Raw genomic sequence first — 21731 nt, 5'->3', positions numbered from 1 at the left:
TGTTGCTCATGGTCTTCCCTTGCTTAAGATTTAGGATACAGATAGCAATACTCCATCAAGTATGAAAACAATCACTAAGTTATGGACAACTGAAACATGTCCTGAGGGTACATCTTCCTCAGTGAAATGAAAAGAGTCCCAATTTAACAATGTACACCTTCTGTAAGTAGCAAATTTAGTTTTAAAGAATTTTTGCAGTTCATATTATTTCAAGTTGAAGACCCATCAACCATTGTCAGAAGACCCCCCCACACACACACACTACTAAGTTTAGAGATTATAAGATGTGGGGACAAGAATACTTCCAAACAAGAGGTCATACACACACACACACACACACACACACACACACACACACACACACACACACACACACACATATCCTAGTATAGTTCTTTAACTTTTCCAGAAAGTTTGTAAGCATGTAAGCAAGGTAGGGGAACTTTTGCACAGAAGGCCCTTATCATGCCTTTGACCTTCCAATAGGTATCTGCTTTCCTTCTACTCTGATGCTGCGTCTGTTTGTACTCAAACTTTATGGGACACGCTTCTACTGGCTCAAGCAAATCTAGTGCAAAATGCAATGCTACCTCAGGCTACATCGCCCATAGGCTTCCAGGAAGCTTTGGACAAGGTGACTGGGTGACAGGGAACCTAGATATAAGGACTGTTTTTTTACTCATTTTCTTGTAAGGGGGTATCGAAGGTACTTCAGGCACTAAGAATGTGTGCCATGTGCAATAATGACCATGTAGTACAGTATCTTTCCTGTGTTGTAAACATACTGCAGAATGAAATGGAAGCCTAATAACATATTAGTGAAAAGAGCTGTATCCCATTTTCAGATTGAAGCAAGAACCACTTAGTAATATTTAAATGAACCTAGCAAAATACATAACATGCACACAAATTCAGTTTTCTGAGAGCTCTACCAAAAACAAGAACCTCATAAAAATAAATGTACTTGGAAACAACAAAAAAACTGTTTTTAAAACATTGTTAAGGTTGGAACCAGATTCATAGAGGTCTGTGAGGGTCCACGGTGCTCTAGAACCCCTACCACTGTATTTACAAGCAAAGGTGACAGAAATCGAAGTCACTTCTGGGAAGCTTTTTCCTACTGTCAAGTCTGGGTTAGAATACGGATGTTTACACATATAGAGTTCATAACTACCTTTACTGAATTAAAATTGTACATGCATAGTTAACATTATAGCACCAAATATTGTTGATAAATGTTATCCAATCCACATATAAAAAAGGCTCTTTAGAATTTTCCAGTTTTTGAGTATAAAAGGATGCTTGAAAACTGAATAATCACTGCTCTCTAGCATCTGGTACTTCTATTATATTTTTCGCCAAACCATAACTGAGTCTCCCTTGATGTGAGCCCATATTCCTGACTGCTGTCCCAGAACCTCCCCCAGTGCCTGGCACTTAACAGTTCACTAAATCTTGCCTATTTTAAAAACATGGACCCCTTCACTTTTGGAGATGCATGAAATATTTGGAGGAAAGTCCTGCTTAGAGCAGTTAGTGGGCTGGCTTTCTAAGAGATGAAGAAACGGAGCCACACGGTCCAGCTGGCATTTGTACATGGGGATGTTTACAGTCAAACTTCAAGTTTCAAGCTTGAGTATCTCTGATACCTTGCAGTACGCTGCAGGCAAATGCTACCCTCACCAAGTGCAGCCCGAAGGTGGTACCAGATGCATAAAAAGGGGGTGAAATTAGGAAGAGATGGGACCTTCTGCTCAGCGTTCGTTCGCTCATTCACTCACTCCTCACTAGACCCCAAACAGCATGTTACGTGTTTGGGTTACTAAGGTAAACAAAAGCCGTGTGTACCCTAGGACAAAAATTTAAAAATAACGAAATACTTGGTTCCTTCGCAGGGGCGGAGATTTGCGCGAAAGAGGCGCACGGGTTTCGCGAAGCGGGAGAAACTTGTCCCACGGTCCCACCCACCTCCCCAAGATGGCGGCTGCCGCAAAGGCCATCCAGCGGCAGCCCTACTGGAGGAGTCCCAAGCCTTTTCTCAGGCTATCGCCTGGTCCGAACTGCAGAGGACCCCACCGAGCCCATGGTTCCTGAGGTGTCATGGGTTTCTACAGGCTGCGGCTCCACGGCGACTTCCCGTGAGTACAGACACGCGGCAGCGGCGCGCTCCTGAAGCCCCGCCCCTGGCTCTCGCAAGCGTCGCGGCCGTTTGACGCCATAGTGGGCGTGTCAGCGCGACCCGCTACGTCGCCCCGCGCAGATAATGGCGACGGCATCAGCTTGAGGTGTACTTCGTTCTCAAATGATTTCCTGTTGTGGCGGGAGGAAGCTCTGGTGCCTCCGGAGCGGCCGGCGGCTGTGACGGCGCGCCTGCGCGCTTCCGCTTCGCTCTGGACCAAGCGGTGGCGGCGAGGCCCCGCGGAGCCCGCCCGGTGGGTGGCCGCGACTGCGCTGGCAGCTTCAGGGCGCATGCGCGCGCGTGTGGGGCGGGCAGGAGGGCGGGGCCTGGGCGGTGCGGCTCCGACTTCCCAGGGACTGCTGGGGCGCTGCAGGGAGGCGGGCCAGGGGTTGCACTGCACGTTCTGAGCTCTGCCGACCTCCCTTTCTCTGCTCCTCTCCAGAGTCGCTTTGGCCTCTTCACTTCTCTGAACACTGTCCGTGCGGCCACGTAAGAAACATGAGTGGCAGCAACTTAAGCGGGAACGACGAGTTTGATGAACAGTTGAGGATGCAAGAATTGTACGGAGACCCCAAGGAAGGTGACACCCAGACGGATCCCTCTGGAGAAGCCGAATCTTTGGGACAGCCGCCGGATGACACTCCCTACGAGTGGGACCTTGATAAGAAGGCTTGGTTTCCTAAGGTAAGAAAGAGTGCCTTGAGTGCCACTGTGGAGCGGGGCTGTGGGAATCCCTGGACACTCTTGCGGGACACTCCTTAGGTTTGCTTTGCTGAAGTACTGGGTCCTTGAACCGGTGGGTTGATGCCTGTCTATTTGTTCAGTTTATTTGAGTGCCGATGTATAAAGGAAAGTAAATCTTAGGGTGCTGCCTTAAAGCTTTTTATGCCTTTTTTTTTTTTTGTGAAGGTCACAGATGGTTGTTATATTGATGACTGCTTTTTATTGCAAAAAGGAAAAACACCAAGGAAATCACATTAATTACAGTTTTCTCCTGTATAGCCAAACTTATGTGAGATGTTTAGTGTATAGGCTGTGGACAAGGTTTAGCTTGTTGATTTAGGGGGTGGGACAGCAGCCTTTTACCTCATTCTATTGAATAAACTTTCCTTGCATCTTGGTTTATTTTTCTACTAAATTTTGTTCCAGAGCATCTAAGTTTGAACCTTTGTAACCACAGGAATATGATTAGGAAAGCACAGAAAATGGTTGGAAAAGATCTCTACATCTGTTTTGAGTACTTGGGAATTGCTAAGTGTTTAATTTCAACATGGAAATAAAACAACTAGTGTTAAACCTGATAGTGTAAACTCTATGGCGAAAGTACCCTGTTAGTCTTAGCCTCATAGGAACATTAATATCAAAGTGACTTGAGAGCCAATTACACAAAACTCATCTCCATTGTGTAGACGGATTGTTAGTTGAAAAATTACTTCAACTATTCTTTCTGATTTCATATTTGTGCATATCTCAAGCTCTCCAAATTTTTAAAATTTTTTATCGCATTTCTGAACTTGCAATGCCAGCTTGAATGTAGTTGTGATTTCTTCTACCTTCTGTGTGCTTCTAATAGTCAGACAAGCAATTACTTGGTAACTTTATCTTTTGTTACTGAAAGACATAGTTCTTCAAACTTTGGGTTTTAAATTTTCACTTTTATGTGTGCCTGAAAGCGATAGACATGACTTATAACTTCATTCAGCCATTTTTCAATAGTGCTTTCTCCTGCAAAGCCAGGGCGATGGGTGTGTATTGAGTGTGTCTTGAATTTTGTTCTGTTACTAAGCACTAATGTGAATTAGTGCTCATGTTAAAATGGGCATTTTGTGTTCTAGCACAGTTGCCAGCCTCATTCATAAACACAAAAGTCTTAGTGTACATGTGTTTTTTTTGTGCATCTGTACACCAAAAAGTAGATTCTATGATTAAATTTCTAGGTGACTTGGTTTTACTCTGTCTCATTATTTGATACTTTTGTATTGGCCACCTTAGTCAAATATACTGTAGAGAAGTAGTAATTTATAAAACAACTAGAAAAGGTGCAGCATCACTTAAAATTCTCTCCCTTACTTTTCGTGTTGGCAATCTGAGTACTTTTATATACTTTGATCATATTACACAGTTTCTATATAAGGTGATAGTTCTCACATTATACTTGAATTATTACAACTACTCTTGGCATGAACACTTGTTTAAGTTTTAGATTATATTACGGAATGTACAGCCATATAACACAAGTGAAGTAACCATGTCTGCATATGTGCTGACTTAACCCATTTAGATCACTGAAGATTTCATTGCTACGTATCAGGCTAATTACGGCTTTTCTAGTGACGGTGCGTCTAGTTCTACTGAGAATGTCCAGGATACCAACCCAAAGACCGTAGAAGAACCTCCACAGAAAGCAATCCCAGAAGCCACTGACCCCAAAAAGAGGGGCGAAAAGAGAAAGGCCGAATCAGGCAAGTGCTTCTGTTCTGCAAAACCTGGGTTTAAAAATGAAATAGGAAAATGTGTGAATATGTTTTACATTTTGGAGGATTATAATAGCATTGAAGGAATGGTAGGTAATGTGAGCTTTCACTTTAATATAGGCTTCAAGTCATTAAGAATCGAGGTAGCCTTTTTCTCTTTCAGAGAGAGCCCTAAAACTAATTCTCAGTCAAAAAGTTTATGTATTTTGAAAGTGGGTAGTGATTTGAGTTAGACTTAGTCTTCTTAAATAAAGAGAACATTCTCAAAGTGTTACGAAACTACTGTTGCCAAGATTTCATGAGATTCTTGTTGTTTCTTGCAAGTATTTTATTTATTTCATTTTGATTTTTAGGATGGTTCCATGTTGAAGAAGACAGAAACACAAATGTATATGTGTCAGGTATTTATCCCTTTTTAATGCAGTTTCAAGGTTGGAAACATTTAATGCCGAGACCTTGTGCTAAGTGATTTTTAGTTTTTAGTGTGTTTTATTCAGCTATTTATGCTAACTTGGGATTTACTTAGCACAGAATAAAGAAAATTTATGCAATTTTGCATGCTGTTCTGTATGTCTGCCTTAGATAATTTACATCAATTTGTCTCTTCAGATTTAGTGAAGCATAGCGTAACTATGATACATTTTAATATATAAAATATGAATTATCTTCAGATTTATAGATAGGAAGTTTTGCACTCATTTACACAAATCAGCTTTATACTCACCTAAGTTGTAGGTTTCTTGTTGGTAATATTCTGAATAACTTCTACCTTTATTAAATATTTGAAAATTGTTCTCTGAAACTATAGGTCTGCCTCCAGACATCACAGTGGATGAATTCATACAGCTTATGTCCAAATTTGGCATTATTATGAGAGATCCTCAGACAGAAGAATTTAAGGTCAAACTTTACAAAGATAATCAAGGAAATCTTAAAGGAGATGGGCTGTGCTGTTATCTGAAGGTTGGTAAATGGTCAAATAAGTTTCTTGTCTCTCTAATTTTAACTCAGGAACCAAGGCTAGAATCTTTTGTAGATGCTAACCTAAGCCAAGAACCATCCAAAACACGATAGAAAGAAAACTGAAATTTCAGACTGTGACTGTATGTAGGTGATGCTGGTACCTTTTCTAATTTTTGGTATATATAAATCACTGCTTTCATACAGTATACGCGACTAAGGATGTAAATACGTAAAGCAAAAAGAAGTATTAAGTAAGACAGTGTAAAATCCAAAAGTCAACTTAGTAACACTAGGGTTATTTGCTTGTTTTAAGAAACTGTTTGCTGCAAGGTCAAAATGTTATGTAAATATGTGATTGAGGGGCTTTTCTTTAACTTCAAAAAAAAAAAACCTCACTGTAAAGATCTCATTATCAGTGCATGTAGTCAGCAGTTTAAAAATCTGAGAAGGAAAAAAATGCCAGCGACATTATTTAGCGCATTGGAATGAATTGGAATGGGGTATAACAGAGTCTAGCCTGCCACCTATTTTTGCAAATAAAATGTTGTCGGAACACAACCACACTCACTCACTCATGCCTTTGTGTGAGGCTGCTTTTGTGTTTCATCAGTAGCATTGAGTGGTTGCAGCATCCACCTCTGACCCGCAAAACCTAAACGATTTACTAACCGGCTCTTTACAGAAAGAATTTTCTAACCCTGAATTAGACTGGAGAGGAGATGGTAAATTAGACTTACTACTTTCAACACCACAGAAGAGAAGTAAAGTGGAAATGTTCAGAATTTGGTGTGCTCTTGTTACTATAAATTGCACAGGGATTGTTTGTTGTGAAAGAAAATTATCATTTCTGCAACACCAGTCACCTTAGGAGCATGTATTATCCATTATTGCCTGGCAAAAAAAAAATGGCCACAATTATGACATGAATTTTTCATAGAATCTGGAAATAACTACAAATTAAAGTAACAAAGAGATAATATAATTATATATCCTGGGTGTATAGTTAGTGGATAGTATACAATGGAATCAGAAGACAGTAGGCTGGCAGGGGTTATCAGCTTTTAATCTGTTTCTTAAGCAAGATGGGTTAGTGGACCCTAACACAATCATGACAGTTTTGTATATTTATATGTAATAATTGAGAATTTTACCAGCCTAAAGATGACTAAAAACCTATGAAGTAATTTTTTCAAAGAGGAAGGTGTTGATCAGATGTTTTTAAAAAAAGTTATTTTCTTGTACTTATGTGTGTGCGTGCTTGTACGTGTGTGCGCGTGTGCGCATGAATTTTTGTACACATGAATGCTGTTGCCTGAAGAGGCCAGAAGAAGACGTTGCGTCCCGTGGAGTTGGAATTATAGATGTTGGGAGCTCCCCACTATGGTTCTGGGAACTGACCTTGGTTCTCTGCAAAAGTAGCAGGGGCTCTTGACTGTTGAGCCGTTTCTCCAGCTCCGTGATTGGAGTTTTAAAGAAAAATACTGCTTCGGGAAACACTTTTGTAACTTAGGCCCATGAAAGGAACAGATTGTCAAGCCAGTAAATTGCGCTTTAGAAAATAAAGTTAATTATTTCAGGATCCATATATGATTTGAGCAGCTGAGGTCAGTGGTCCTTTGTGCCTTCCTCGTACCTTTAGATCTTTGACTCTGTTTGAATAGGGGCAGTAAGTACCCTGTTTGTGTAGGACCTAGAGTCCATAAATGCATTTAATATATAAGCCATTAAATAATTATCTTCTACTTAGTATGTATGTTATTACAGATCTCCATTTTAGTTTTATGAAGCTGAACATTAAAGGTTGGCTTTATTATTTCCAGTTCCTTGAATCATCCATTGTTAAATAGATGTTACAGAAATTATTCAAATCTCTTGTCATTCCACAGATGAGAAATTTGGGCTCCTAGAGACAAACATTACCCAATAATAAAATTTACTAAACACCTATTGTATGCCATGCCCTGATCTTTCCATACACTTTTTTATCAAATTTTGTCAGAAACTCTTTGATGAATATATTATTTTAGCTTTTTATAGATGGAGAAGTTGGGGTTCAGAAAACTAGTCCTTCCTAAGTTAACACAGTTGTTTGAGGTATAGCTGTGTTTTGAACATAGCTTTCCTGATTTATATTCTAGGATTCATTATCCCAAAGTAGATAGATGGCATTGTTTATCTCAAAATCTCGTTTCATTTGAGTGCTCAACTTACTGTTTTATTTACCATTATAAAGAAAGAGTCCGTGGAACTTGCATTAAAACTTTTGGATGAAGACGAAATTAGAGGCTACAAATTACATGTCGAGATGGCGAAGTTCCAGCTGAAGGGCGAGTACGATGCCTCAAAAAAGAAGAAGAAGTGCAAAGATTATAAGAAGAAACTGTCTCTGCAACAGAAGTTTGTATTCTTTTGTGAAAAGTTTCAGATAAAGCATGTTTTGGATAATAACTACTTAGTTTTGTTCCATCAAACACATCTACAGATTATTCTAAAAGAATTTCCTTAGCTAATCAGGGATTGTCAGCAGTCTACTTCCATGGGTTGATTTGGCAGTGGTGAGGAGGTTTTCTTTTTTCTGGGATGATTTCTTTTAACTGTGTCCCAGGCTTCTTTATTTAAAAACAAAATGATGAGTGACGGGCTCATGATCAGTGGCATCACTGAACTTCATCTTTCCTCCATCACCTCTTCCCACACTTCCCGTCCCTCTCCCTTTGTGCTTCCAATCCCTCTTCAGTGCAACGTGACAGCTACTTCCATAGCGTTTACATTGTGTAAGGTAGTATAGTACTTGAGAGATGAATTAAAGTGCATGGGAAGACAGGTATAGGTTGTAAGTCAATATGGTAGTGTCCTGTGTTAGTGTTCTGCGTGGCCAAGGATTTTGGTGTCCAGCTGGGGATGTGTGTCCTGGAAGCAGTCCTTCACCGATGATTGAGGGATGCCTTTTCATCTTCTTAGAAAGTTGTACATACTAAATCATTAGGAGGTTTTAGAAATTAATTGCAGCGCTCGTCCAGTAAGAGTGGAATTACTTTGATAGGGAACACGGATACTAAGCGCGTTTCTTTTTGGGCCCCTGCCTAGAATTTTTTTAACTTCAGAAAGTCCTGTGGAACTCGGTTGGAATCAGATAATGACTATTATTAAAATTTCACAAATCTGAACCCAGATTTCAGTTTACTGTTACTTTTTGTTACATTAGGCAGTTGGATTGGAGACCGGAGAGGAGAGCTGGACCATCCCGGATGCGACATGAGCGAGTTGTCATCATCAAAAATATGTTTCACCCCATGGATTTTGAGGTAGGAAATGGTGTTTTAACACTTAAAAATTCTGGTATGTTTTCTAATAAGAGGGTCCAAAGCTTCCCGTGCCCCATCTTCGTCAAGTCACGTTCCTGTAGTCATGGGTAGGATAGGAAAATAGAACAAAGAATAACCTGTATTTGGAACTCCCTGCGTTTATCCCAGTGTTCTTTTCATTGTATCCCAGATAAGACAGTTAACATTCATACTGTGGCTCAAAATCAGAGCTGCTTGCTATCTGAGCTCAAAGGTTGAGGGGAACGGCCTGTGGATTTGTATTTCAGTAGACACCAGCTGATTTTGGTGGAGAATGCCAGTTCCACACTTGCTTCTGAAAACTTTGTGTTACTAATAAAAATTTGATCCTTAAAGAAATCTAACGTTCATAATGGAGGTTATTTTTCAGGACCACATTTTCACCAAGTTCTGTAACGAATATTAATATCCATGTAAAATCCCCAAACCAGCAAATAAGATGTTAAATGAATAGGAATTGTCAAGCTAGCTTATACTGCATTGTGCCTCTGATACCGTCTGCTAGTGTAGATGGATACTATCAGTAATGGAAAAACAACTTTTGTTTTCTCTCTTTGGTTCTAGAATTAATGATAGCACATAGCACACAAGGAAGAAAATGTTCGGAATGTAAAAATTGAGATTTGAAAACATTCTGGTTGTAGTCTGAGTTTAGTCTTGTTCTTTTTGTTTACGTTGTCAACAGTGTCAAAATGGTCGTTTTATTTTAGCCCCTTAGCAAGGGCCTTAAAATGGACAGTTCAACCTTATCTCCATATCTCATGATGTGAGCTTGATGAGAGCCTGTTAACAAGGAAGATGTCTTGCTTTTTTGTTCAGGGTTTCTGAACCTGGATCTCAAATCATGTCAGTCTAGACCTGCATAATCTAAATAAAGTAGACTCTAGCCACCACAAATTATTATTATAACTAATTAAAATTCCTGTCCTTAGTTATACTACACACGTGTAGTAGCTGCTATGTTGGGTAATACAGATACATAGAACAACTGTATAATCACTGAAAGTGCTGGATGATACTGGTATAGATGTTCTATAATTCTCTTATTTTTTTGTTTTGTAGACAGGGTTTTATTAGCCCAGGTTGGCTTCAGACTTACAATTCTCCTGCCACCTCCCATGAGCTGGGATTCCAGGCATAGTCTGGTGTGTTATATGACTCCTGATATAACACAGAAAGAGGTTCAAGAGGAATTTTAGGGACTATTTAGTTTGACTGAAGACTGGTTGTGAACCTAAAGAACAGGCACCAACATTAAGTTTTTTAGAGGAAAATAAAGGCAATGTTGTTGAATTACCCCAAGGTATCAGAAAGAATTTACATTTGGGAGGATGGAGTATATTTTTATTCTAAATACTCGAGTAATGTTAGAAGTTACATACCTAAAAATACTCTCTGGTGTCAGGGTAAATAATGAAGGATTATTTTGTAATGTAACTTCAGAGGGTTCAGTGTTTAGTTCGAAGCCTTACCTAAAAATACTTTGCCTGGAAAGAAATGAAGAATCAGAACTCTGGCATAAAGCGAGATTTCTTTTTGTGCACATTAGCACAGTCCAGTAGAAATATACAATGTGAGAAGCTACATTGAAGCTTATTATTTCTATAGCCTTAGTAAAAAGCAAGATGTAGCTAGGGAGATTGTGATTAGGACTTGCCCAGTGACCACATATGGTCATTGTCCACCATCTTAGTCAGTGTAAAGTTCAGATCACAAAGTGCTGTGGTCAAGAGGCTCACTAGGGTCAAGAGGCTACTGGAGAGCAGAGGTGATTGTTCCTTTCTGACGCATTTCATGCCCTGAAGCTTAGAGTTCTGTTCATCCTTATTGGGAGTCTTGAATCCTTCCAGAGTTCTGGGAGGAGAGTCCTCCTGAACTAGAGACCACTGGTATTAACAATGATTCAGTGGTTTTTTTAGCACATTCACATGGAAAACAAGAATATTTTACTGTGTGTGCTTTAAAAAAATACACACACACACACATATATGTATAAGCATATAGTTTTCCTTTGCTACTGTGGTCCTCCTCTCTGCCACGCTTATCCATTTCCTCTCTCACTTTGAGTAGACCTGAACTAGTAGCAGTGAGTGAAGTCATCTAATTGAATTCTCTTTTGATTTTTTTAAAATTTATTACTGTAGTCTGCAGACAAATGTTTTTCATTTGTAAATTTGTCACAGTAATAAATTTGGTTCTTGAGTTATGAAGAAAGAAGGAGCTCCATTTTTAATCCTGTTTGTTTTTGCAGGATGATCCATTGGTGCTGAATGAGATCAGAGAAGACCTTCGAGTAGAGTGTTCAAAGTTTGGACAGATTAGGAAGCTCCTTCTGTTTGATGTAAGTTTATGGCTTGCACCAGTAAGTCCTGACATCCTTCCGAGCTGAGGAAGTGACTTCGATTGCCCTGGATTTTAGATTAGTGTTTTTATAGCACAGGCCTGCTGTCTGTCAGCAGTAGTTCAGTGAACATGGTTTACAAGGCGAGTCTTGGATTGTTTTGATATGCCGAGCTTATCTCCCTTCCTTCCGACTCTTAAAGAGTACGTGATCAAGTGACAGCAACTAGAAGAGAAATGTATTGAATGTTAGTTTCTTCCAAGTTCTTGCCTTTCTCTGAATTATTTACCTGATCACAGTCAAGGAAAAAAAACTCTTGTTTATTTTTCTCTGTACTTCCAAAACTGATAGAAAGTACTTAAGTGACCATTTCTTAACAATGTACTACTGCTGGTATGCTGCTAGGGGCTTTACACTCCATGCCACTTAATCCTCAGAACCCTTTGGAGTAGGTAGCTACTAGCTGTAGAGTTGAGGAAGCCACATCTTCGCATGCACAAGCCCTTGCTCAGTTCTCAGTACTCAGCTCCTGACAGGCAGGCTTTAATCCCAGGGCAATTCTGACCTCCCAGTTACACTCTTATCACATGGTCTTCCTTCTTGGATAATGTTGTTAACAGAAACATTTGCAAGGACACTGTACTGGTTCTTGCTAGACAAGATGAAGCTAAAGAAGCAGCTAGCTACTGGCTGGAATGAAAAGGAAGAAAGATTTCAGAAGTCTTTTAGTTCAGAGTGTCAGGAAAATACTACTCTTTACCTGTCTTCTGAAATATGTATCTGATTTTTAATCTTGTCATTCAGTCCTTCTTATTCTTGTCTTTTTAGAGGCACCCAGATGGTGTGGCCTCTGTGTCCTTCAGGGAACCAGAGGAGGCTGATTATTGTATTCAGACTCTGGATGGAAGGTGGTTTGGTGGCCGTCAAATCACTGCTCAAGCCTGGGATGGGACTACAGATTATCAGGTAAATCCTGCAGCTGTCAAGGGCACAGGAACTGTTGTATTGTCACCTGCAGATCTAGTTTGGGGGTTGATTTCATCTGTTTTGTAATACATCTTGTAAGTAATGTTTTGCGTTGGAGGATAGAGAAAAACTTCTCACTTTATAAGTCTGAAATTTTGAGGTTTTCTCAGAATGATAAGAAAAGAACAGAGTAAACTAAATTATTTCTCAACATTTTTGTTACAGAGAATGAACAGTGTTCCAATAGTAATATTTTAGGAAATGAAACTTTTCAGCAGTACTGGGATGGATATTTGTGTATATATGTATGATCTTGTTGAAGATTAACAGTATTGAAGGTTGTGTAATCAAGGTATATAGTTTTGAAGACCAGGGTAAGGAAGTGCTTGGATTGCTTCAGAAAAGTTACAGAACCAGGGTACTTGTGTCAGTATTAGAAATGCCCAGAGAATTGGTTGCCTCTTCTGCCGAACACTTCTCTTAACCTTAGTTTCTGTTTATGCACAGGTAGAGGAGACGTCAAGAGAAAGAGAGGAAAGGCTGAGAGGCTGGGAGTCATTCCTCAATGCCCCTGAGGCCACCAGAGGCCTCCAGCGTATGGATTCCATCTGTGGTTCCGAAAAGGCAGGGCCTTCCAGAGTAAGGCATTTTTCAGAGCACCTGAGCGTGTCGAGCACGAGCGCTCAGGAAGCTGCAGCTGGGATGGCATTGGAAGAAACTATCGATGAAAGTAAGTTTGAAAAGGCAGAAGATGGGGCAGAATCTGAAGGAGATGCTTCTGAAAAAGATGCTAAAGAAGGTGGGTCTGATGAAGGTTACCCTGAGAGAGAGTGTGAAGAGGGCTGCCCCAAGTCAGAGTGTGAAGAGAACCGCCCCAAGAGGGAGAGTGAGGAAGACTGCCCTGAGAGCGAGCTTGAAGAGGGTAGTCCTCAACCGGAGTCTCAAGAGAATGGTCCTGAAAGGGAATCTCAGAAGAAAGGCGAAGAGAATTATGACAAGAATGGCTTTGCAAGAGAATTTGAAGACAATGACCACAACAGAGAGTCTGAAGGGGAAGAGAGCCTCAAGAAAGAGTCAGAAGACGATGACTCAGAATCTGAGGAAGACTGCTCAGAAAAGCAGTCTGAAGATGGCTCTGACAAAGAATTGGAAGAAAATGGTGCTAAAAAAGATTCTGACGAGGAAGCCTCTGACAAGGAGTCCCCTGAAAATGTTGAGAGAGAGTCAGAAGAAAATGACACTGACAAATCAGAATTTGATGAAGGATCTGAAAGAGTGTTAGGTGAGGAAGGCTCTGAGAGAGAATTTGATGAAGACTCAGATGAAAAGGAGGAGGAGGAGGAGGAAGAAGATGAAGAGGAGGAAGAAGTCATATTTGAAAAGGTTTTTGATGATGAGTCTGATGACAATGAGGATGAAGAAGAAGCAGATGGAAAGGAGTGTGAAGATGCTGATGACAAAGAGGAAGAAGACGAGACAGATGAAAAGCTCTTTGAGGACTCAGATGAAAAGGAAGATGGAGAAGACGCGGATGTAAGGAAAGATGAAGACACCAGTGACAAGCTGTTTGAAGAGAATTCCAATGACAGATTTTTTGATGAGGAAGGTCTCAATGAGAAGTTGTTTGATGATTCTGATGAGAGAGGGACTGTGGGAAATGTGAAGGAAGATGGGTCTCAGTCCACAGACAGCAGCTTTGTCCTCAGTAGTGATGATGACGATGATGATGATGGAATATAATCCTTTCCACTTGCTTTTTAGGGAGAGCCCTGTGTCTATTTGCCTGTGCTTCAGGGTCAGTAGTAGTGTTACATCAACATGTGCATAGTGGTAGGATGCCAGCAGACTAATGTCTCGAAGGTTTTTGTTCTCACCTGTACCAATGAATTTAAATATGTTTATTGATTCTTCAGTTACAACTTCATAGTTACAATGCAGGTAAACTGGATACCCATCATTTTGTTGGATTTGTTAAATGCATGCAAAAGAATATTTTTAAAGTATTCTAATTGGAGTTTGTGATATTCAGAAATAAAGATAAATTGATAATATGCAGAAACTGAAATGTGGACTTGAGTTGACTTGTGTTTTGAATCAAATATTGCTTGATTCCTCCCACAGCCCCTGTTTCCAGCTGTGTTACCACTTGGGATAACCTTCCCTATTCTGCACCACATGGTCCTAAAGTCACAAAAAAGTGATATTTTAGACCCCTTCCCTAATCCTTGGAAGTTACCTGTTTTCTTTTTTACCCCTTTCTATTAAAGGCAACATGTGCATGTGGTCCTCAGCTTCAGTTATTGAAAACAGAGAAGGTGATCAGAGTTGACTGTGCCCGTTTAGAAGATGACTGAAGTTGTGAGGCCTCTCTCCAGAAAGATGTATGCACAAGCATCACACAGCTTCTTATATACAGTTTGGAGAGGGGCATAGATTCCCCTGGAGACTAAAAACTTTTTTCCTAGGAATAGACTTTGTGTTTTGTTTTAGAATCACAGTCCTAGTATTGTGCCACGTCAGGTTGTTCCAATACAATTATGAATCACCCTTGGTGGAGCGTTCTCAATTCAGTATTGGGGAACTTGCTGCTAATGTAGTGTTGAGTTCTGTTGGGAGCGTTGAACTGCATCAGTACTCCAACATCCACTTATTAGAGACTATCTCTAAAGGAAAGGAATGCTTTGCCTTCTATACACATTGCTTGGAACGTGCAGTTCTACAGCATAAATTAGGCATACAGCTATGACAAGAGAGGTCTTGATGGGGAGTGTGTAATTTTGACCGTAGTGGCAGCACACAGCTGTAATCCCAACACTTGAGAAGCAGGGGCCGTGGCACTGCAAGTCCAAGGCCATCCTGGGCTCCATAGGTTGAGGCCAGCCTCAGCCGTAGAGTGAAATCCTGCCTCAGAAAGAAAAGCACATTTGAAAATGCAGACTCGGCCATTAAACAGTACGTCTGATCAGTTGTTTGGGGGATTAAGGGGGATTAACACTGCTTGGCAAAGACTCCTTAGCATTTGCAGTTGGGAAATATGGCAATACTTGGACTTGATTGTCAAAGCATTGCCCACCCAGCAGTTTACCATCTCTCTCTCTTTCTCTCTCTCTCTCTCTCTCTCTCTCTCTCTCTCTCTCTCTCTCTCTCTCTCTCTCTCTCTCTCTCTCTCTCTCTCTCTCTTTCTCTCTCTCTGTGTGTGATATTTGGTAAGAAATACTCATGCTCTTTTCATGTGAACACTAGAAGTCACAAATAGCTATGAAATGGTTAATAATTTTTTCAGTGGCATAAGTGAATTAGCAATATCTAATGGGTAAAAATAATGAAAATGCATTATATACATGTATGAAATTGTTAATTTAACAGCACACAACACTTGCTCAACTGTTCTCTTAATTTCTGCCTTTAATGCTCCTTAAAGGCTGGAGAATTGGCTCAGCAGTTAAGAACACGTGTTGCTTTTGCAGCCGACCTGGCTCCAATTCCCGACACCCACGTGGGGGCTCACAGCCATCTGTAACTTCAGTCCCAGGGGATCCAAAGCCCTATTCTGACCTTCACAGGCATCAGGCATGTACATAATGCATGTACATGCATGCAGGCAAAACACTCAACATAGAAACTTTAAAAAAAGTTTTTTTAGGACTAGCCATAATATTTTTCAAGTGTATCATGTGGAATTCAATCCCTAGCTTATGAAAAAAAAGTAGCTGTAGGCATACCTTTGAATGGCTTGAACGCCATGCTGTCTAGTCCATGAGTACTTTGGATTAAGAAAAAATTTCAGGCAGATGCAGAGACCCACAGACAACATTAGGAAGGCCTCAGGGAATCCTGCTGAAGAGGGGGAGAAAGGATTATAGGAGTCAAGGGCACCACAATAAAAACCCACAGAATCAATTAACCTGGACTCAGGGGCTCACAGAGACAGGACAACTAGGCAGTCTGCAAGGAACTCACTTAGGACCCCTACACTTATGTTACACTTGTATAGCTTGGTCTTCTTGTGAGACTCCTACAGTGGGAGCAGGGGCTATCTCTGATCTGGCCCCCTTTTGGGACCCTACTCATACTGGGTCACCTTGTCCAGCCTTAATACGAGAGGAGGTGCCTAACCTTACTGCAACTTTATATGCCATCGATTGATACCCATGGGAGGCCTACCCTTTTTGAAATAGAAATGGAGGAGCGGATGGTGGGGGGCACAGGGGAGGTGGGAGATACTAGGAGGAGAGGAGGGAGGGGAAACTTTGGCAAGGATGTTAAAAAATAATAAATCATCAAAAAAAATTTCAGGTGGCATGGAGATGGCTTAATGAATATAATATTTGCCTTGCAAACGTAAGAGGTTGAGTTCAGATATCCAGCACCCATTTAAAAAAGGCAGCCAGAACAGTGCCCACCTATAATCCTCACCCTGGAGAGGTGGAGACAGGAGGACCTTGGAGCTCACCAGCCAGCTACACTCGCCAAATAGGTGAATGCCAGGTTCAGTAAGAGACCCTGTCTCAAAAAAATAATGTGGACAACGATAGAGGAAGACACCAGACATAGACCTTTGGCATGTATGTGTACCCACATGTACATGGATGCAACATCCGACACATACACAGAAGTACAAACTTCAAACTATTTTAGAAGGTGGTACTCTCATCTTTGACACTATTACAGAATTCCTTCCACAGGGGAGATGAAAACAACATCTATCTCCTTTTAAGGTCTTTGCAACAAAGTAGACGTCCATCAAAGTTCAGCTAACCTAGAGAACTGATAAATTCATTGGGTTTACTTACAGAGCGTGGGTGGAAGTTTGCTTATGAGCATGAGTGACCCCAATGCTGCTGCATGCAGAGTCTTCACGCAGCATGGGATGGTGGCTTCTCCATAGTTGTATAGATGGAATTTCCCCCAGTTAACCTTCCCCTTAGCACCTCCAGAGTCCCCAAGGCCACACGCAGTTAGGGTATTAGGGCAGAAATAAATATGAATTGTTGGAAGGAGTGGCTGGAATCAGAGTTGAGGGTCTAGTGAACATTGCCTTCATTGAGGATCATCGTGACCAACAGGCCTGCTAATGACAATCTCTTGCAAGGAAGTATAGTGGATCTGCTAAAGATGGCAGCTGTTGTGTTCAGAGGACTGACTTCTACAATGGGCAATTTGAATGAAACACTGAAATCGTGGCTTTCTACAAAAGAAGTCCAATAATGGGAAAATTGGGTAATTTCTTCTGAGTACTCTTCTCCTTTACTTCCTTGTCAAGAAGTAGTTAATAATTGGTATTTCTCAAGGCCCAAGAGCCAAATCCAGCGTATTTGAAGCTGTTGCCTTTTCCGTTCCTTAATGCAGTCTATTTTCCTAACGTAATTACCTGCTATCTCCTGAAGACTGGAGTGAAAATCAGAATTAGCTCACATTCTTGTTCTACCTTTCTTAAATAATGGAAATCTTGCCTTCTAAAAGTAAACAAGTCTGGTGAGGTGGCTCAGTGAGGAAAGGCGCTTGCTGCCGAGTCTAGTGACCCAAGTTCAATCCTCTGCTGCCGAGTCTAGTGACCCAAGTTCAATCCTCTGCTGCCGAGTCTAGTGACCCAAGTTCAATCCTCTGCTGCCGAGTCTAGTGACCCAAGTTCAATCCTCTGCTGCCGAGTCTAGTGACCCAAGTTCAATCCTCTGCTCCCACATGGTGGAAAGAGAGAACCATTTCTTCTAAGCTGTCCTCTGGTCTCCACACACACATGCCATGGCATGTTTGCACCTACACACACACACACACACACACACACACACACACACACACACACACACACAGAGTCACACACACACACACACACACACACACACACACACACACACAAATAAGTGTTTAAAAGCAAACCAAACATTCCCATGTAATACAGAATACTGTTTCTTATTAGTTTGAACAATCCTTTGGATTTGATTCATTATTCTTGTATGTAGCCTTGAACTCTAACTCACTACGCAAGTTATGACTCCTGACCCTCCTGCCTTTGCCTCTCAAGCACTGGGATGTGTGAATCACCACACCTATCTTGTACGTTTGCCCTTTGTGAACATTTATCTGTGTTCTTTTGGGTTCTTTTCCCCTACTGACTCTCTGTCAGATACAAAGGGCATGCCCTAAGAAAAAAAAGAATTTAATGTAATGTGTGTGTGTGTATGTATGAATACATAAGTACAGCCTGCTCAGTCTGTATAATGTTACTTGCATGTTTATGTTTCAGGGTTGACCGGAAGAGTGGTGAATTTGAAAAAGAGCAAGGAGGGATGTATGGTAAGGTTTGGAGGGAGGAAAGGGAAGGAGGAAATAATGGGGTTATAATCTTAAGTGAGACAGTTGAATCACTTGACCTGTTTGGGAGGCCTTCAGGCAGTGGGACCGGGACCTGTGCTCATTGCATGAGTTGGCTGTTTGGAACCTGGGGCTTATGCAGGGACACTTCACTCAGCCTGAGAGGAGGGGACTGGACCTGCCTGGACTGAATCTACCAGGTTGAACTGAATCCCCAGGGGAGTCTTTGTCCTGGAAGAGATGAGAATGGGGGGTGGGCTAGGGGGAAGGTGGGGGGGTGCAGGGAGTGGGGAGGACAGGGGAATCCGTGGCTGATATGTAAAATTAAATTAAATTATAAAATAAAACAATTTAAAACAGGAAAGAAATAGTTTTAAAGAGAAAAATAACTTCCTTAAAATCATCTTGCTCAAAATATTTTTCTCACTTATCACACCTTATTTACACGACATGGCTTGGTTTATATCTTACAATAAAATGCTTTCATGATAAAAAAGTTAACATCATTTCTTCCTTTAAAAAACAAACATTTGAGTTTCTCTCCATTTAATTTGATGTTGGCTGTTGGCTTGCTGTAAATTGCCTTTATTATGTTTAGGTATGTTCCCTGTATTTCTGATCGCTCCAAGACTTGTATCATGAAGGGGTGTTGGATTTTGTCAAATGACTTTTCTGCATCTAGTGAGATGATCATGTGGTTTTTTTCTTTGAGTTTGTTTATATGGTGTATTACATTGATGGACTTTCGTATGTTGAACCACCCTTGTATCCCTGGGATGAAGCCTACTTGATCATGGTGGATAATTGTTCTGATGTGTTCTTGGAGTCTGTTTGCCAGTATTTTATTGAGTATTTTTGCATCAATGTTCATGAGGGAGATCGGTCTGTAGTTCTCTTTCTTTGTTTTATCCTTGTTTGGTTTAGGAATCAGGGTAATTGTAGCCTCATAGAAGGAGTTTGGTAATGTTCCATCTGTTTCTATTATGTGGAACAATTTAGAGAGTATTGGTATTAACTCTTCTTTGAAGATCTGGTAGAATTCTGCGCTGAAACCATCTGGTCCTGGGCTTTTTTTTGGTTGGGAGACTTTTAATGACTGTTTCTATCTCCTTAGGGGTTATTGGACTATTTAAATAGTTTATCTGGTCTTGATTTAACTTAGGTATGTGGTACCCATCCAGAAAAAATGTCCATTTCTTTTAGGTTTTCCAGTTTTGTGGAGTAGAGGTTTTTGAAATATGACCTTATAATTCTCTGGATTTCCTCAATGTCTGTTGTTATGTCCCCCTTTTCATTTCTGATTTTGTTGATTTGGATTCTCTCTATCTCTGTCTTTTGGTTAGTTTGGATAAGGGCTTGTCTATCTTGTTGATTTTCTCAAAGAACCAACTCTTTGTTTCATTAATTTTTTGTATTATTCTCTTAGTTTCTAATTTATTAATTTCACCTCTCACTTTGATAATTTCCTGGCGTCTATTCTTCCTGGGAGACTTTGCTTCTTCTTGTTCTAGAGCTTTCAGGTGTGCTGTTAAGTCACTAGTGTGGGATTTCTCCAACTTCTTTATGTGGGCATTTAGTGCTATGAATTTCCCTCTTAGCACTGCTTTCATAGTGTCCCATAAGTTTGGGTATGTGGTGTCTTCATTTTCATTGATCTCTAGGAAGTCTTTAATTTATTTACTTATTTATTTATCTTGTGTAAATGTTTTGCCTGCATATATGTCTGCCTTTTTACCATATCCAGAAGTGGATGTTGGATTCCCAGGAACCAGAGTTAGAGGCAGTTGTGAGCTGTCAGGTGGGTGATGGTCGTTGAACCTGTGGTCTCTGGAAGAGGAGTAAGTGTCCTTAACCTCTGAGCCATTTCTGTACTCCCAATCACTGCTTAAATCACAAATTGCTATTACGTGTAGCCTAAGTCCTGGATTCCATCAGTCACAGGAATGACTGCTTGAGGGAAAAACTAAACCCTTTACTGTGTGAAATGGCCCTTACGTGTTTGGTGCTCTACGTCAGCTGTAATTTTCCATTGGAAAGCATGAGCCAGTAGGCTTAGCTTCCTATCTTGGGCATGTGTAGAACTCACAGGTTGCTACATTGAGATGGGGTTGTCATTCCAGTTGAGGTGAAGAATGCTACCTGCCAGCATCCTACTGTTTGCATCACCTCCAAATATTCTACCAAATAACAATAATGATTTCAGAACAGTCAGATCTAAGAATACAGTGTCCAATGATGTACACTTTTCAGTTTTACCAAGACAATTACACTTAAATAATGATAAACCTGAAACATTGTAATGTGAAAATGTGCAGATTCAACTGAATGTCTGATGTTCAAGTTTGAACTATTTTTCTTGTTACCAAAGAGATTTATACTACCTTTAAACTAACATTGTATTTGTTTTTTAGGTGACTCTAAAGAAATTACAGATGAAGTTACCAAATTTTGCACTGCATTTTGACTCTTTTGATACCATCTTATACTGAGGATATGTGGATTTTTATATTAAGACACCAGTAATGTCAAACTTTGATTTAATACATTCACACCTAATATATCTTTTGTTTTTTCCTCCATGGGTATTGTAGATTGATCTGACAACCTCAAACATGCTGGGCAAGGGCTCTAACATTGAACTATATATTCATCCTTATAGAGTCTGAAATATAATTTGGTTGAGTCAAATAGCAAGTATGTATCGGGCTGGGGTCTACCCAATATGTTAGATGGGGTGGTGTGAGTGTTAGCTTTATATGGAGTACTGCTCTTACAGAGACTAGAACAGTGCCTGGCCCACATTAATGGTTCACTAGGTATGTGTTAAATGCATGATTCTGTTCTTTGGACATGCATGCACACTCTTTAGATCACTTTAAGTGGTTTGTTACTTCATGACTAACTCATTGCTGTTCTTAGTGAAGTAAACATCAAAGGGAATAATCTTGTTCTTCCTCAGCACTTCAGCTGTTCAAATTAAAAATCTAAGGATCATCTTTTATTTCTCCTTCACCTTGTGTACCAAAGTATTGTTGGCTCTAACTCCAACTGTATCTAGAATTGAAATGCATGTCCCTATCTCTACTCTCATAAGCCTGGTACCACCATGTTGAGCTTATCACCTTCATTCTTGTTCTTTTCCAAGGAATTTT

The 21731-nt window shown here is 40.4% G+C and overlaps 1 protein-coding gene across 2 annotated transcripts; it reads left to right on the top strand.

The window, feature by feature from the left end:
* Positions 1-1970: 1970 nt before the first annotated feature.
* Positions 1971-14332, top strand: Htatsf1 (HIV-1 Tat specific factor 1). Of its 2 annotated transcripts, XM_006991973.4 has the most exons (10): positions 1971-2432; positions 2622-2863; positions 4461-4641; positions 5007-5054; positions 5462-5616; positions 7850-8013; positions 8822-8921; positions 11212-11301; positions 12130-12267; positions 12775-14332. In XM_006991973.4, exons 2-10 carry the CDS (start codon positions 2678-2680, stop codon positions 14005-14007), a joined length of 2295 nt encoding a protein of 764 aa, XP_006992035.1. In that variant the 5' UTR covers positions 1971-2432; positions 2622-2677; the 3' UTR covers positions 14008-14332. The 2 variants fall into 2 exon arrangements, with proteins under 2 accessions (XP_006992035.1, XP_006992034.1); XM_006991972.4 differs by lacking the exon at positions 1971-2432 and having other exon boundaries at positions 2495-2863.
* Positions 14333-21731: the final 7399 nt, after the last annotated feature.

This window comes from Peromyscus maniculatus, chromosome X, assembly GCF_049852395.1.
Source record: "Peromyscus maniculatus bairdii isolate BWxNUB_F1_BW_parent chromosome X, HU_Pman_BW_mat_3.1, whole genome shotgun sequence".
Classification (NCBI taxonomy): domain Eukaryota; kingdom Metazoa; phylum Chordata; class Mammalia; order Rodentia; family Cricetidae; genus Peromyscus; species Peromyscus maniculatus.
This window is presented reverse-complemented; position numbering and strand designations above follow the sequence as displayed.